Source organism: Ips typographus, unplaced genomic scaffold (genome assembly GCF_016097725.1).
Source record: "Ips typographus isolate SLU unplaced genomic scaffold, UJ_Ityp_2.0 IpsContig33, whole genome shotgun sequence".
Taxonomy (NCBI): domain Eukaryota; kingdom Metazoa; phylum Arthropoda; class Insecta; order Coleoptera; family Curculionidae; genus Ips; species Ips typographus.
The window spans coordinates 147,053-164,673 of NW_028098572.1; the positions used below are offsets into that span (position 1 = coordinate 147,053).

Here is a 17,621-nt window from a genome sequence, read left to right on the forward strand (position 1 = left end):
TTATCGCACAAGCACGAAAGTTTCAATCGGACGAGGGCGATATGGACAATTCAACCGAGATTTGCAGGCAATTTTTTCTACGACTGATTAGAATTACTTACCAAATTTCACAGAATTAAACACTGAATTTTTGAAACGTTTCCGTGTTTACATATCACTTTGACCCAGCCAAAGTTCGACCGGTGTCCAGGATTGTCACCGTGTTGACAGCTGATTAACTTTTAGGTTGAGGTGTTGAATTGGTTTGATTCATTATAAATTGTAAGTTTGTATCATTTTCTTTCTCATTTAATAAAGTAGATGATTTTATATTTTAAATGAACACAAACTGAAACTCGAAAGGTTTTTTCATTTCCCAAAACATAAGCCAAAATGAAATTTTGATGCCAACAGTCAGTGAGGATGGCAATCAAAAGAATTATTTTATTTACGTTCAAGAAAAGCTGTAATTGGTCTATTTGATATCGCAAGCTGAAGATAGTCTGTGTAATGTCTATTTCATCTTCCGCAGTTATGGAAAGCCTAGGATTCCATATTCGTTCAGCCGGTGACAATTGCCTACTTATCCGTAATCTTAACTGTTAAGCAATGAACCTATATCCCTGTAGGAGTAGAAACAATTGATTTTTGTGTGATGTGCCGTCTTTCAGAGAAGTTGGATGTCTTTATAGTAATCGAGGATATAGAGCCTGTTGAGTTGGACTTGACCACCATAGTATACGCGACAGAATATAACGCACTACCATTTCCTCCAATGCGTTAGCGGCAGAGACGTTTGATTTGTCAGAAGATAGAGATGATTTTTATGTGAGTATTTTATTTTATGTGTACAGGCTGTCTAATTATAGAGTACTAGATGGATGGATACTTAATATTGAGCCTGGGAATCTGACCAAACTAACAACTAGACTACGGCAGCTGGTTGTTCAAAACTGAACAAAGGCAAGACATAAATGGCGTTATAACAGATACTCACAGGCGAAAATCAGGATGGTTTAACCCGGTGTGATACAGCGATCAAATAGGCGAAAGGAAAACCACTTGACAACTATTATACTTTACCGGAATAAAATGAACATCTTTAATATAAAAAGAAAATCCGCTGAACAACAATTCCGTAAATAAAAACTACCGAAAAAAAACTACCGAAGTTCCTTCACAAAAGCTTCGAATGGATCTGTTGCGCTGATTCTTGTGTAACATAGAAATTATGTTCCGTTATCAAATCTTGCCTCGGCTCTTCAAAAGCACGTACAAATCACTGATCTCTGGGTTAGTCTAGGTACGCGTATTGTGTAACGTGAACGTGGAGCATTAGGTAACCAAGTGCCACACCCGAGTATCAGCTCTAGCAAAGGAAATAGTGTGGGCGTGCAGCAAGAGTTGCCGTACCTACTTACCTTCCTTTGCTAGTACCACAACGTCTTTACCGGCTCGGTGGATTCCCTCGGACAAGAGTTTAGGGTTCATTCATTCCCGTTAAAGCGTTCGCCCTCCGTGAACCCTACCGTCTTCTCTGTCCAGCATTCCCCATCATGATTTACGCAGTCTTGCCAATCTGGGGGTAAGAATATTGTAACTGTTGTCATAACTTCTTAAATAAAGTGGGTTACCTGTGGATTCCCGAGTTTTCTTCCCTCTGAGCTACCCCTTAATGTGACATGGTGGAGGCGTCTTGTTACATCACCGTGTGCTAATCCTCACATTAGCGAATCCGCCCTCGCAGACGCAGTTTACGGCAAAGCAAAAAAAAAGGGAATGAAGAAAGTGTACAATTTGCGACCTGCAAAGACCGACAGTCCGTTCAAACCAAGACACAGAAGCTCAAGTGTAGGGGACACACGGAGCCAAGAACCAGAAGAAAACCCCAGATTCACTAAATGCACTAATAACAGAGAAAAAAGAAGAAAGACAGAGCGAGAACGAAGAACCGGAGAACGAAAACAACGTAACTATACGTGAACAGACACACCCCGGAGGGATAATCAGGGAATTAGGAACACACACCCAATCTACGATCGAATGGCAGTGGCTAACAATTGGAATGACGCCCTAAAAATCCTATACTTTCACTCCTTGCAGGGGGCTGCAAATATTTGGTACGCAGAATACAAGGAAGGCCACCCTGGCCAACACAGGGACCCTTAGAACATACCAAGAATTATTTGACGACCTAAGGGTCCTCTATAAAGAATACAAGCGTGAAGTCGATTTTGGGGAATTCCACGAAATCTTTCAAAACGGATTAACAACCGAGACAAGGGCTAGATACTACTGGCTCACTCATTTTCCCAACCAGCCGCCTAGATCGTTAGAAGAAATCAAATTACTATGCATCACGATAGATAACGCCCCTGCAGATCCACCCCCACGGCCCTCGACACCAACATTCCGGCCGCAGCGCCAAGCGTACGATACCTGCACGTTACGAAATTCCACGCTCTTTTGGAGGTGAAAGGACCCCACCACCGCCCAAAAGGTAATACGCCACAAGACGCACCCCTCCGCCTCAAAAGCGTTATTTTTCGACAAGGTCACGAGACAATAGGCCGACATACCGCTGCGGAAAAATTGGCCACTTCGCCACAGTCTGCAGAAGCAGCCCGCAGCACCCAAACATCAAGGGGTGGTAAAAGTGAGTCACGTCACCCGCTCCACTTGGGGCCCAACGTGCAATATAGTCTCAACAATTATCATCAATCAATGAAGTTATAACAAACGACACAGGAGCAGAGCTCAGCATAGTAAGCAGCCGCCTAATAGGAAACAGGGGTAGGATCGTGAAACACCCCACTCTGCTTCTCACATCAGGGGGAGAAAAGATCCCGAGCCTAGGGGAAACTAAAACATCACTAGAGATTTACGTAGGAAATACGGGCAACAATACAAGAAAACCCACCCCAGCCACTCATCTTGGGCATGGAATTTTTGGAAGATACAAAAGCAACGATTAACATGACAAAGAAAACACTAACCCTACAAAAACACTTAACCATCACATTCAACCACCAAGCAAAAAAGCACAAACCAGATAAACCCGCATATAAAACCAACCAACAAAAAGGGAAGCAAAGACAGACAACAAACCTCATGCCCTGCGGGAATTGCCGGCGGCCAATCCTCCCCGCAAACTTTGATGAAATATACCTCCGCTCGGAAATCCTACGCACGCCGGAAGAAACGGTTACCAAAAAGAAAATTAACAAATTCAAGCAATCACCCTTCGCCGGACTAGCCGCAAGCTCATAGGGGATTCACGGCAATCTGGTAAAAGCAACCTAAGGAGAAAGACACAGAAAGGGTCTGTTACTCACCAACCCTACCTAAGTATCTAGTGCTTAAATCAGCGGGTTTCACTTACCAGTGACTAAAGAGCCCATACATACTCCCACCAACTCCATCATCTCCTCGCCTACATGGTCGGCCTCTAAGTTTACTGTTGGCGGTTCTCTTAACCTGGGGGTAAGAAACATTATATTATACCTACTATTAAGAAGAAGGAATAAAGGATTACCTGTGCTAAATTTGTCTCTCTTCCATCCCGTACACACCCGCCTAAACGTGACATGGTGGAGGCGCGTGGTATAGTGCTTCGGGTTTGATGGAGGGCTTTGTTTTACTTTTGCTTGTAGCTGCTGCTTGGGCCTAAGGATATAATTAGATTTTGGGCTAGGATTAGCGTATTTTGTACATAGCAAATGGCGGCTTTCATTTCCCTTAGGAGAACCATTCCCAGGGTCGACGGTTGTGGCGGGTTTCCAGCACTGTCGCCTTGATGCTTAATTTCCTTGTCTGGTTTCCAATGAACTCCAGGGACGCTCGTGTTTCTCCCATGCTTGTTATTTTTTGTCCCCCTGCAGATATTAATAAGGTGGGGTGATGATTGTTTGTGTATGATTTGCCTACAAGTTGATGGCTTATAATGTTTAATTCAGCCTTTGTGCCGATGGGTATAATGACCATTTACTACCGCACTGATGTTCAGGATTTAGTAGCACGTTGGGCCCCGTGTGGGGTCTGGGGTAACTATAATTTCATGTTCACATGGAACGTAATGCTGTCAATAGCTGTAATATACCTACTACTAAGGAGATCAGCCATGATAGCAGTTGCACAAGCCGCTTACGTAGGGGCAGACTCCCTTCAGTCACCAAACTTAGATACGGGGGATAATTGGCTATGGTACGCATCCTGGCTAATCGGAGAAATAGTGATAGGAATCATTCTATACAGCCTGATCAAACATCACCTTACCTTCAAAACACTCAAAGCATTTCGTCAAGACAACGAAACAGGGATTAAAGCAACCCCGAAGCGGCAGGCGTGGCACCAGAAAATTATCGTCGGAACCCAAGATCCTTGGTGGTAAAAGTCGATGAGTCATCAGATTTAGGAAAGACTTTGACCGAAGGCGTGGTCTACCAACTGGGACGACACTTGTCAGAAAATGTGCACCCTCTAGACGGGCAATATGCCATGTAACCATTACCCATGAAGCAAATAACACGCACTAGATAGGATACTGCTTTCATTTTATTTTTATAATTAAATTATAATTATTGTTGGTCAATAGTAAATAAACTACGGATCGGCAAAGACGAGGGGTAAAAGTGAGCAGACAAAGCTGCTCACAAAAAGGTCCCTCACGCAGAACCACATGACCCTCCGGCAAGCTAGGAGGCCGGTCCTCCGGTGAAACCCGAAACACATAAATCTCCACCGTGAAGCCCGGAAAAACAATTCGACATCAGATTCAGAAGGGGAGAACTCTGACGATCAACATACCCTGAGGAAGTCCGGATGAACCTTCTGCAATAAGGTATTTACCCGACCCTTGACGCGTCGGGAACTACTAGGTAAACCTTGAAAGGGCCTAGGAAAAGAAAAAAAAAGAAGACGAAAACAAAAGAGTGGGAAATTTGAATTCCACTCCTCGGCGACCCAAACGAATGTGGTATTATTGTTTAAACATAACAAATAAAACCATACCAACCACAGCGCCTCTAGCGGCAAAAACAAGGACTCTCCGAGAGACGCCACAGCAAGCTACCCGAGCAAAATTGGTGAGAAGGGTTCTCTCGCAACTTGAAGTGACCGTTAGAATCCTTAACCCTTTCAGTTGACTACTTGGTCCTTTGGTCACACCATACAAGAACACTGTGCTTGAAGCTGCGTGATACTCTTTACGGTGTAGCTGAAGGGCTAAACAACACACACCCTCCCCGTGTTTCTCATGAATACGTCGTTGAACACGGCCCTTCTAATCTGGGGGTAAGAATAACCCCTCTTGTGTCTATTTAACCTGCTTTATAATAAACGAAGCTTACCGGTGACCTGAGTTGTTTCTCTACCATCCCTCACTACGCTCCCCTGAACGTGACAATATGGTGACGGGGCTTAGTATTGCCTCCTTCTGGCATTTGGGTACTGCTGCCTGCTTCTACAGGCGTCCGCAAAGTGCCCTATTTTTTTACAGTTGTAGCATGATGGCCTATTGTCCTCTACAGCGACATCGTCTCATCGTCTAGCAAATGTTAGTACAATCTATTTCATAATTATAATATTGTGTGCATGTAAAAGATATTGTTTAAAGTGTTACGTTTTTAAAGTTTACCATTAAAAGTTGTTCCCTGCAAGGCAATTTATTACATCTGATATCCCGGCAGAAAAATATACTTTGCAAGAAATTATTACCATTTGGCGAACCAAATAATGAATATGGTATAAAAATGCGCAGAAAATGCTGTAAAAAAATATGTATATACAGGGTACGGCAGGGAAACTTGCTGATTTGAAGAGTCAATAGAAGAAAAAGTGTTTTAAATATTGATTTTATTATTTTTTTATCGTATTGTACACATCCTGAATTTTTCTTTCAAGTGGTTTTAAAAATTACATCGGACAAATGGTGGCTCTCACTAGCGATACACTGATCTATCCACATTTTGAAGTTGTGCTCCACTCTTTCGAGCATATCGACGGGAATGTTTTCGATGGCTTGGAAAATGTTGCCATTCAGGTATTGACCACAGAACTTTAATGAAATTTTTCAGAAAACACTTTCATGAGCGCCTCATCTCCTTGAGCGGTGATACCGTAGCCATATGCTCGAAAGAGTGGAGCAAAACTTCGAACAAGCGGATGGATCAGTGTATCGCTAGTGAGAACCGCCATTTGTCCGATGTCATTTTTCAAACCACTTGAAGCAATAATTCAGGATGTGTACAATACGATAAAAAAAAGATTAAATCAATATTTAAAAAGCTTTTTCTTTTATTGACCCTTCAAATCAGCAAGTTTCCCTGCCGCACCCCGTATATCTACGGGGTGCGTTAAGTGGTGGTTTAAGGTCTTTAAAGTAACGATTTTGTAAAGTTAGAATTCATTAACTTATTGTCTAAAGAAAAAAACTATTGTTAATAGTGAGACCGTTGAATAATTGACGTTTGACTCCAATATGTTAAGGACAAAGAAAGACCTGAGAGAATTATTATACAGCGACGATTAAAATGCGATATTTTTCTATGAGATTACAGAGACCGTGTGATTCAAAAGAAAAATAATGAAGCTTTCCATCCATAACGGTGGTCTTGAAATAAAATTTACACTAAGCATAATAGTGTTGGTTTGCATATCAGCTAAAAGATTAAGAGAATTACACTTTATTGAAAGTTGAGAAAATGCTGTCAGATGCCACGATATTAAATAAACTGCCGCAGACCAACGATTTAATTTTTTAGCAAAGTGGAACTTTTGCCATAGGGTGGCGACAAAAGAGTGATTAAAATAACATTAGGTAAGATATTGTCCCATCTCTGCAGTGGAAGAAATAACCAACTGGGAGAATTTGGCATAGTCTTACAACAAAATAATGCAAGAAACATTTTAACCAATGCTAGACAGAGTTCAGGTATTCATTCCGACTTAAAAAGATATCGTTAAATAATAATTTAAATTTTGGAGTTTGAATTTCAATATTTTCCAGCATTTTGTGTCGGCGATTTTAACAAATTTAACGATTTAACGCTGAGGTATTTCTGAACCATATTAAGTACAGTGACGACAATTGGAAAGCTGCCATTTCAAAATTCGAAATCCATACAATCTGTAATTAAAGTATTGAAATATTTGATGTAATTTCATTTGATTGTAAAACACGATGATGTTCTTGATCAGAAACACATGGATTGTGAAAAGAAGAACCAGCAGTTACAAAAACAAAACTTTTGTCAGAAAAGTCACCAAATGCAGATGATAAACTTTCACCTGTTTTATGTTAGTCACGTGAATCAGACGGAATTGACATCCGTATCTAATGAGGTAAGTATAGAATTTTTCTCAAAAAAGAAACAGTGATAGAGTCCGGATTTCTAGGAATTTTGCTTTTTGTAAATAATAAAAGCAACCAACCTTTGCCATTTAATGTAAACGATTTACGCAAAAACACGTCATTTGTCAGATTTTTTTCATGCTTATATTGCTTTAATCTTCTTTTTGTGCTTAATTTAGATTTTTGTGTATAATATATACAGTGCGTTTTTTTTAACGCGCAACATAGGATTTTACGTGTTAAATTTTTAAGCCCATGTTAGACCATGTTATTTTGGAACTACAAGTATAAAACTTGACGGGTGGCTATTTCGTACCCTGAAGCTTAAGTAAGTTTACCAATTCGGCCTAAAAAGTGTTAAAAAGCTTGCAAAAAATCATATTCTTTCGAATAGGTTTTATCGTTTCATACTCCCTGTATGCATTGTTGTTCTTGTTGTTTTTGATACTGGCACGGCAGGTAGCAGGTAAAATTTGGCGTAGAAAGTAAAACAGGGTGATCATTAACTTTATATCAAGAAAGTTAAGAACAAAAGAAGTATTTTTATAAGTGAATTGTTCAAAGTGACCTCCGTTTGAAGCCAAACAGTATTCCAAACAATCATAAAATGCGCTTTTGACGTTCAAAAGATGTCGGATCGTGATGCAGTCAAAATATGTCACTTTACCTGCTACCTGCCCTGCCAGTATCGAAAACAACAATGCATACAGAGAGTATGAAACGATAAAATCTTTTCGAAAAAAAGTGATTTTTTTCCAGTTTTTAATCACTTTTTAGACCAAATTGGTAGACTTACTTAAGCTTCAGGGTTCTAAAGACACACCCGTCAAGTTATAAACTTGCAGTTCCAAAATAAAATGGTCTAACATGGGCTTAAAAATTTAACACGTAAAATCCTATGTTGCGCGTTAAAAAAAACGCACTGTATATTTATATTCGCAAACCACGTTATAGAATGACCGCAAAACGCTTGGCGATTTGCTTCGAACATCGAAGATTCTTACAGAGGTGTCGCTTCCTAACTGTGGTCTATTTTAACACGCGGCCGGCCAGAAATTGCGGCGCTTCGATTCCATCCCGAATCGAGTGCTCTCGAGCAGAGTAGGCCCAAACCGTAACACTGCCCCCCTCTTAAAGCTGATCGTCCCGATCCGCTTCATCTAATCCCTGGTGTTTCTTGAGTCTGTCCAGATGGACAATTTTCATCTTGCCTTTGGGGTTGCGTTGGACTCTGTACACGACGTCGTTTAACCTTTTTACCACATTGTAAGGTCCTTCCCAGTGTCGTTGCCATCTTTGACTTAATCCTTTGCTCCTCTTGGGTTGAAACATCCACACAGCATCACGTTCCTTATAATTGCCACCAGCTGGTCTGTGGTCCAGTGTCATCTTCATACGGTCGTTGTTTGGTTTCATCTTCTCTCTCTCAAGTTCCCGAATTGTGCTGGACCCCCTTCCCCCTTTTGTAACGAACACTGGTCACACCGTTTACACCGTTCCTCAACGTCCTTTCTGAAGTTAATCCAGTAAAATCGATCTCTTATTCTAGCCAAAGTCTGGTTTACTCCAAAGTGTCCTCCTCCGCGACTGTCATATAGTTCTCGCAGCACATTCTCTTTGCAGGAATTGGGCACTATTGTTTGTGTAATGTCTTTATCTTTGGTTAATTAACACTCGAGTTTCATACTGAAGAACATTTTTATTCCTCTCAGTTTACGCCATTACTCTACTACATTTCATGCGGCACACTGCGCGAATCCGTTCAGGTCCAAGCGCAGAACACTCGGTGACTTTACACTACGTCACACTCTCCCCTACTTAATTATAAAACATAACCGAAAATAATTGTTACCCTTATTATTTATTCCTATGGACTACATATTTACATATTAACAATTTTGTTTCTCGACAATTTCTTTTATAGCTAGTCGTATCTTAACCTGTCTGGTGATTTACGAGTTCTCTGAGGTCGATTATGTATAAGAAGTGATGTGCGAACGGATGAGTTGTTCGATGAAGATTGTCGCGATGGAACGGTTTCACTCTCGTCAGCCTTTTCATCTAACTCTAGACTCTCGTCAACGACACTTACAGACTCTGATACCGATCCCGATTGGGTGTGTGTCTCACATTGTCGCAATTGATTTTGATGTCTTTTCCAAGTCAAATCACTTTTATGCACTTTCACTAAATATACGTTTTTACCCAACACTTTAATCACATGACAGATTGTCCAAATCGGTTTTTGTATGTTACGATAATCTTTAGCGAAAACACATTGTCCAACCGTGAATATCTCCTCTCTCTTCCCCTTAAAATATTTCTGGTTTCGATCTTGCGACTTTTTTAAGTTATCAATCACTTCCGACGTATTTTTCGGTAGTATATTAACATTATCTGGTCTAATTAAATCAAATCGAGACCGAATCTGCCTACCCAAAAACAAACGAGAAGGTGACTCACCAGTTGAACAATGTTCCGTCATTCGATACATCATTAAAAATCTATCTAACGAACGATTTAAGTTTATAACGTTATTACATGTATTGAGTTCCTTAATTAAGAAGTTCTTTACCGTTTTTACACTATTCTCTGCTGCTCCGTTTGACGCAGCATGATAAGTTGGTGAAGTTATGTGTGTAACATTGTTTTGTGTCAAGAAATTTTTAAATTCATGAGAGGTAAACTGTGTACCATTGTCCGAACAAAGAGTTTTTGGTAATCCGTATCTTGAAAACAATCCTCGTAACCTGTCAATCGTCTGCTCTGACGTAATACTCGACATTAGGAATACCTCCAGCCATTTTGAAAACGCATCAATCACAATTAAGCAATATTTGCCCTTTATAGGCCCCATATAATCTATATGAATGCGATTCCAAGGATAATTTTCAATTGGCCAGGATTGGAGTATTCCAGTGTTTACATTACGTTGAAAAGTCTGACATATATTACATGATTTACTAATGCCTTCAATATCATTATTTAGGTTTGGCCACCACACATATGACCGAGCCAGAGATTTCATTTTTACAATACCCATATGCGTGTTATGTAACATTTCTAAAACTCTTGATTGGAATGATTCCGGAATTATAACTCGATGACCCCATACCAACACATTGTTTACTATATTTATTTCCTCTTTTTTTCTAAAGTATGGTTTTAGTGCTGAATCTTTGGTTTGTTTCGGCCATCCAGACTTAACAAATGTAATTATTTTTGATAAAATATTGTCTTTATGTAAAGCACGCTCAATATCTAATAAATTTAAATTTAAATCACTAGCTTCAGTCAAATAGTTTATTTGAAGCGCATCGCTATCATCATTTTCAACTTCAGCAATGTGAACTGGTAATCTTGAAAGAAAATCGGCAATATTATTTTTTGTCTGCACATATTTAATGTCAAAGTTAAAACCACTTAAAAAACAAGCATATCTTTGTAATCTATTTGCTGCCATGGTGGGAATTCCTTTTTTTGGTCCAAAAATTGTCACTAAGGCTTTATTATCGGTTACTAATGTAAATTTGTTTCCAAACAAATATTGGTAGAATCTTTTAATTCCAAAAATAATAGCGAAGGATTCTTTATCAATTTGGCTCCAACGTTTCTGTTGGTCAGTTAACGTCTTAGAAGCAAAGCAAATTGGTCTTTCGACACCATTCTCAAAGATATGTGATAGTACTGCACCGACTCCATAATCAGAAGCATCTACTGTGAGTACTAAAGGTAATACAGAATCGAAATGTACTAAAACTGTGTCTGATATAAGAATGTTTTTTACTTTTACAAATGATTCTTGACACTCCCTGCTCCAATTCCATTTAACGTCCTTTTTTATTAGCTCGTAAAGTGGATGTAAAAGAGTTGGAATGTTAGGTATGAATCTATTATAATAATTAATTGCTCCAATAAAAGATCTCAATTGACTAACATTTTGTGGTTCTGGAATTTTACTAATCGCTTCTAGTTTATTTTTTGATTTATGTAACCCTTTTTCGCTAATGTCATAACCTAAGTAAGAAATACTCTCCGCAAAAAATTTACACTTTTCAGGTTTGACAGTCAAGTTATTGTCTTTTAAAATGTTTAAAACACTCTCTAAATTTTCAATATGTTCCCTGTCATCTTTGCCAGTGATCAAAATGTCATCCAAAAATACTGAAACACCATTAACATTCGTGAAAAGTTGATCCATTAGTCTTTGAAACTGACCAGGTGCGCAACTGACTCCAAACGGTAACCTACTATAATAAAATAAGCCTTTATGAGTAGATATTGTAGTTACTTTAGCACAATCTGGATCAAGTACAATTTGTTGGTATGCTGAACTCAAATCAATCTTTGAAAATCGTTTACCCCCACTTAATTTAGCATACAAGTCATCAATTCGTGGAATGGGATATTTATCGTCAATCAAAAATGGATTCAGAGTAATTTTGTAGTCACCACATAATCGAACTGACCCGTCCGGCTTTAAAACCGGTACAATGGGTGTACCCCATTCAGAATACTGAATTGGAATTAATATCCCCGAATCAACCAATTTATTTAATTCAAGTTCAACTTTGGATTTTAATGCATAAGGTAACGGTCTAGGTTTAAAAAATTTTGGAACAAAATTTTCTTTTAAATACAATTTTAGTTTGAAGTTTTTGAAACAACCGATTTTATCAGAAAATACATCCAAATATTTGCTTAATAATTTAGATTTGAAGTCGTCTGAAATGTAATTTATTTGCTTAAAAACAATCTTAAACTTTGAAATGAAATCTCTGCCTAGTAAAGCCGCTTTACTGTTTTTAATAACGCAAAATGTTATCTCATCTTTGTTATTGTTATATTCTACCGGAACACATATTTCGCCTAAAGGTGCTATTTTATCACCAGTAAAATTAACCAAAGTGATGTCGCATTTCTTTAAAGGCACATTCCTAAAATTATTAACATACATAAATTCCGGTATGCATGAAACAGCTGCCCCAGAATCTAGTTCAAATTTAAACGGTATTTTGTTAATATTTACGTTTATTATAATAGGCTTGGAAATACTGTCATTAATAGAGTAAACAGGAAAATCATTTAAATTAATATTAAAATTAGAAACCTCGACGTCACTATCGTCAAGATTTAAACTATTTACGTTCTTATTTTTGTTTCTACAATTGGACGAATTGTGTGTTTTAACTTTACAATAAGTACAATATTTAGAGGAATTTCGATAAAAACATTTATTTTCCTGATGTTTACCTTTGCCACAAATAGTGCACAACTCGCCTGTGTTTGGTTTCCTGCTTCCAGCGTTGCCAACGCCACTCGCCTGTCCAAAATTTCTATTAGCCGTTCGTGCACGATTGCCATCTTGTTCCCTTTGTCTCCAGCTTGTTGCATTTTCTCGGCCTCTTTGGAACCTTTGGAGTCGAAAAACTTCTTGTGGTTGTTGGTTTGCCGGAAAAATAATATCTGACTGTCGATTCACCCAGGTCGTTTCGGCTATTAATGCCATATTAATGGCCTCGTCAAACGTAATACTGCTGTTTTGCTCTAATAATTTTTCCAAAACTTTCCCCGGATTCATTCCACAAATAAATCGATCTCGCAAAATGTCCTTAAGGTGGTCTCCAAAATTGCATCTCATACTTAAACTACGAAGCCTGACTGCCCAGTCTTGAACGCTTTCGTTTGGTGACTTGTGTGCCGAATAAAACTTACATCTTTCAGCAAATACGACACTTCTACCCTTGTAGTAAGTATTTAAACACCTCACCAGGTCTTTGAAGGTTGCTTCGGATGGTTTAGTGGGATGGCACAAATTTTGAAGTAGTATGTAAGCTTCTTGCGTCAGCCCATTTAACAAAATTGCCCTTTTCCTTGCCTCCTCTGTGATTTGATTAGCTACAAAAAACTGCTCCAACCGGCTTATGTGGACACTCCAATCATGAACCTTGGGATCAAATTCCAATTGCAATCCAATGGTCGCCATTTTAACACTGCACTTTTACACGTATTTACTTTCCGTGAATTAGTGTTAAAAAAAAAATTGTTTTGTAGTAACTATCTTTATACCACGAAGTCGAAGGAAAATCCTATATCCTCGTCGCCACTTTGTAATGTCTTTATCTTTGGTTAATTAACACTCGAGTTTCATACTGAAGAACATTTTTATTCCTCTCAGTTTACGCCATTACTCTACTACATTTCATGCGGCACACTGCGCGAATCCGTTCAGGTCCAAGCGCAGAACACTCGGTGACTTTACACTACGTCACAGTTTGGTAAACAAAGCGTTTTCCGTCTGGACTTTCCCATTTGCGAGTAATTAAGTCATCTCGCAGTCGAAGCGAATTCCACTGCAACCAGTAACCCCTTACTGTTAGTCCATATCTGGAAATCTGTTGCCAATCCGGTTTCAAATCCTTCTCCAACCATCTTCTGATTACTTTCAAATCAGAGTCTGAGCGCTGTCCTTTTATAATGTTTTCCTTAGAAATTCTGCTCTTCATTCTTTTTGGATTCAAACACGGCTTTGTTCTAAGGAAAATGCGACTCTCTGTTCAGTAAAAGAAGAAACCACGAAATATCTATGTAGACAAAATTGAACTAACTCGAGACAAAATTATCAGATATCTTTACACCAGGCGCATGAAGCAGAAGATTAACGGGAACAGCTTAAGACCTGAAGATAGCACTGAGAGGTCCTGGAACGAAATGAAACACAACATAAAAGATTCGGCAGAGGAATCCCAAGGGAAAAAGAAGGTAAACAAGAAATCCAAGCCAACGAAACCATCATAGTTCAGGACGGAAGGTAAAGAAATAGCTAAAAAGAAAACTATACAGGCAGTACTTAAACAATAGAACAAGAATATGTTGTGTGTGTAAGAATATGCTCAATATAAAATTGTCAGAAACAGAGTATGCGCGAGAATTCCACATATATCCACAAACGCGGTTTTGGGTCTTTAAAGTAAAGACTTTCTAAAATTAGAATTTAATTTATTTATCGACAAAAAGAAACCATTGTTAATAATGAGATCGTTGAATATTCATTCATACTGTACCGTCGTACTCCTTAATAACACACTTCTTGTACAACACTGTATATTGTTTACAAACAATAAACTGACACTGACTTTTAACCTCGTTATCGGACAACTTCGACTTTACTACAACCATCAACTGAACAACTAACTAACCAGGCCCGGTTCAGCTGCTTATATAGGCTTCCATGATTTCTAGAAAGTTCCCAAATATTCATGAAATTGACTTTCTCTCTCACACTCATTAAGCTATAACATAAATCTCTCTCTATATAAGCAACGGAGCCAGGATTTTCTAGAACACAGACAAAAGAATGTAGAACGTAAACAAAGCAACGTAACATACAGGGGTAACAACAAATAACTAAAGAAATCCTAACTAATAATCAAAAGTTCGCTTTGCAACAATACCTTTGGGTCAAATATGTTATGGACAAACAAAGACCAGAGAAAACTATTATAAAGCGACGATTTAAAATACATATATTAGGTAAGGTATTGTCCCATCTCTCCAGTGGAAGAAATAAACCAATACCAACCCTCAGGAAACTTCTTCTCAGTTATGTACAAAGATTTGCAATAAATATGGCATAGTCTTACAAGCAAATTATACAAGAAACATTTACAAAACGTGTGGTATTTTACGTGAAAGTGCAACTTTTGGCTAAATATTTTAAGTTCGTTTATGCGAGGTCAGGTGCTTTATTGATCTCTGATGATGATCATTTAGGACTGGTGTAAAATTTTAATGGAAGGCCGTCAGGAAGTCAAGCTACCTCAAATTGAAATGTACAATTTGACTAGAAAATGTGTTAATAAGAAATTCATTGAGTTGTGCCCCAACTAGGTAATTATGGCTATTGGCTATTTGGTATGAAACACATAAAGAAAAAAGAATTATTATAGTATATTGTACAACAAGGGTGAATAAGATGTCCTTATCGCACAAGCACGAATGTTTGAGCAAGACGAAGAATTTTTGGAACGTATCCGTGTTTACATATCACTTTTGACCCAGCCAAAGTTCGACCGGTGTCCAGGATTGTCACCGTGTGACAGCTGATTAACTTTTAGGTTGAGGTGTTGAATTGGTTTGATTCATTATAAATTGTAAGTTTGTATCATTTTCTTTCTTATTTAATAAAGTAGATGCTTTTATATTTTAATTGAACACAAACTGAAACTTGAAAGTAATTGGTCTATTTCATATCGCGAGTTGAAGATAGTCTGTGAAATGTCTATTTCATATTCCGCAGTTATGGAAACTCTAGGATGCGTCCTTATCCGTAATCTTAACTGTTAAGGAATGAACCAATATCCCTGTAGGAGTAGAAACAATTGAGTTTTGTGTGATGTGCCGCCTTTCAGAGAAGTTGGATGTCTTTATAGTAATCGAGGATATAGGACCTGTTGAGTTGGACTTGACCAGCATAACGCAAAACACTAACGTGGAGCATTAGATAACCAAGTGCCACACCCGAGTATCAGCCCTAGCAAAGGAAATAGTGTGGGCGTGCGGCAAGAGTTGCCGTATCTACTTACCTCCCTTTCCTAGTACCACATCGTCTTTACCGGCTCGGTGGATTCCCTCGGACAAGAGTTTAGGGTTCATTCGTCCCCGTTAAAGCGTTCATCCTCCGTGAACCCTACCTATCTCTGTCTCTTGTCCTACCGTCTTCTCTGTCCAGCATCCCCCATCATGATTTACGACGTCTTGGCAATCTGGGGGTAAGAATATTGTAACTGTTGTCATAACGTCTTAAATAAAGTGGGTTACCTGTGGATTCCTGAGTTTTCTTCCCTCTGAGCTACCCCTTAATGTGACATGGTGGATGCGTCTCGTTACATCCCCGTGTGCTAATCGTCATATTAGCGGATCCGCCCTCGCAGACGCAGTTAACGACAAAGCCAAAAAAAGGGAATGAAGAAAGTGTACAATTTGAGATCCGCAAAGACCGACAGTCCGTTCAAACCAAGACACAGAAGCTCAAGTGTAGGGGACACAGGGAGCCAAGAACCAGAAGAATCCCAGATATATTACCCTGGTACGTCAAAAAGATGCACTAATCACAGAGAAAAAAGAAGAAAGACAGAGCGAGAAAAACAAGCGAAGAATCGGAGAACGAAGACAACGTAACTATACGTGAACAGACACACCCCGAAGGGATAATCAGGGAATTAGGAACACACACCTGCACACCCAACCTACGATCGAATGGCAGTGGCTAACAATTGGAATGACGCCCTAAAAATCCTATACTTTCACTCCTTCCTTCAGGGGGTTGCAAATATTTGGTACGCAGAATACAAGGAAGGCCACCCTGACAGTAACTGGCCCCTCATATGTCAGGCCTTCAAAACGGAGTTCTGCGACGATAACAGCAGCCTGCGACTGCTTTCAAAGGTTCGAGAAAGAACACCCTTAGAACATACCAAGAATTATTACGACCTAAGGGTCCTCTATAAAGAATACAAGCGGGAATGTATTTTGGAAATTCCGGGAAATCTTTCAAAACGGATTAACAACCGAGACAAGGGCTAGATACTACTGGCTAACACATTACGATAGATAACGCCCCTGCAGATCCACCCCCTTGGCCCTCGACACCAACATTCCGGCTGCAGCGCCAAACGTACGATAACTCGAGAGAGGAAGATGGGATATACGAGCAACTATACTGAAAAATCCACCCCAGCCACTCTTCTTGAGCATGGAATTTTTGGAAGATACAAAAGCAACTATTAGCATGATTAAGTAAACACTAACCCTAGAAGAACACTTCACCATCACATTCAACCACCAAGCAAAAAAAGCACAAACCAGATAAACCCGCATATAAAACCAACAAAAAGGAAAGCAAAGACAACAACCTCATTCCCTGCGGGAATCGCCGGCGGCCAATCCTCCCCGCAAACTTTGAAGAAATATTCCTCCGCTAGGAAACCCTACCCTACTGTAGCTGGCGCCTAAGGGTATAATTAGATTTTGGGCTAGGTTTACCGTATTTTGTACTAAGCAAATGGCGGCTTTCATTTCCCTTAGGAAAATCATTCCCAAAATCAACGGTTGTGGCGGGTTTGCCAGCACTGTCGCCTTGATGCTTAATTTCCTTGTCTGGTTTCCAATGAGCTCCAGGGACGCCCGTGTTTCTCCCATGCTTGTAATTTTTTGTCCCCCTGCAGTTATTAATAAGGTGGGGTGATGCTTGTTTGTGTATGTTTTGCCTGCAAGTTGGTGGTTTATAATG

General features: G+C 39.3%; 1 protein-coding gene across 2 annotated transcripts; it reads right to left on the bottom strand.

Annotated features, from left to right (window-relative positions):
* Nucleotides 1–528: 528 nt before the first annotated feature.
* LOC145739507 (uncharacterized) lies at nt 529–3,883 on the bottom strand. 2 transcript variants are annotated; one of them, XM_081994905.1, is made up of 7 exons: nt 3,515–3,883; nt 3,362–3,456; nt 3,221–3,278; nt 3,088–3,162; nt 1,614–1,783; nt 1,401–1,558; nt 529–1,348 (listed from the first exon to the last, which is right to left on the bottom strand). In XM_081994905.1, exons 1-5 carry the CDS (start codon nt 3,566–3,568, stop codon nt 1,706–1,708), a joined length of 360 nt encoding a protein of 119 aa, XP_081851031.1. In that variant the 5' UTR covers nt 3,569–3,883; the 3' UTR covers nt 529–1,348; nt 1,401–1,558; nt 1,614–1,705. The 2 variants fall into 2 exon arrangements, with proteins under 2 accessions (XP_081851031.1, XP_081851030.1); XM_081994904.1 differs by having other exon boundaries at nt 1,614–3,162.
* Nucleotides 3,884–17,621: the final 13,738 nt, after the last annotated feature.

What these genes read in the sequence shown, in the direction of transcription:
- LOC145739507 (XM_081994904.1), bottom strand. Translation starts at nt 3,568, where the DNA reads ATGTCACGTTTAGGCGGGTGTGTACGGGATGGAAGAGAGACAAATTTA. An exon ending in TATGGGCTCTTTAGTCACTG is followed by an intron (nt 3,279 to 3,361) that starts GTAAGTGAAACC and finishes CTTTCTCCTTAG; the next exon opens with GTTGCTTTTACCAGATTGCC. An exon ending in TGCGGCTAGTCCGGCGAAGG is followed by an intron (nt 3,163 to 3,220) that starts GTGATTGCTTGA and finishes CGGCGTGCGTAG; the next exon opens with GATTTCCGAGCGGAGGTATA.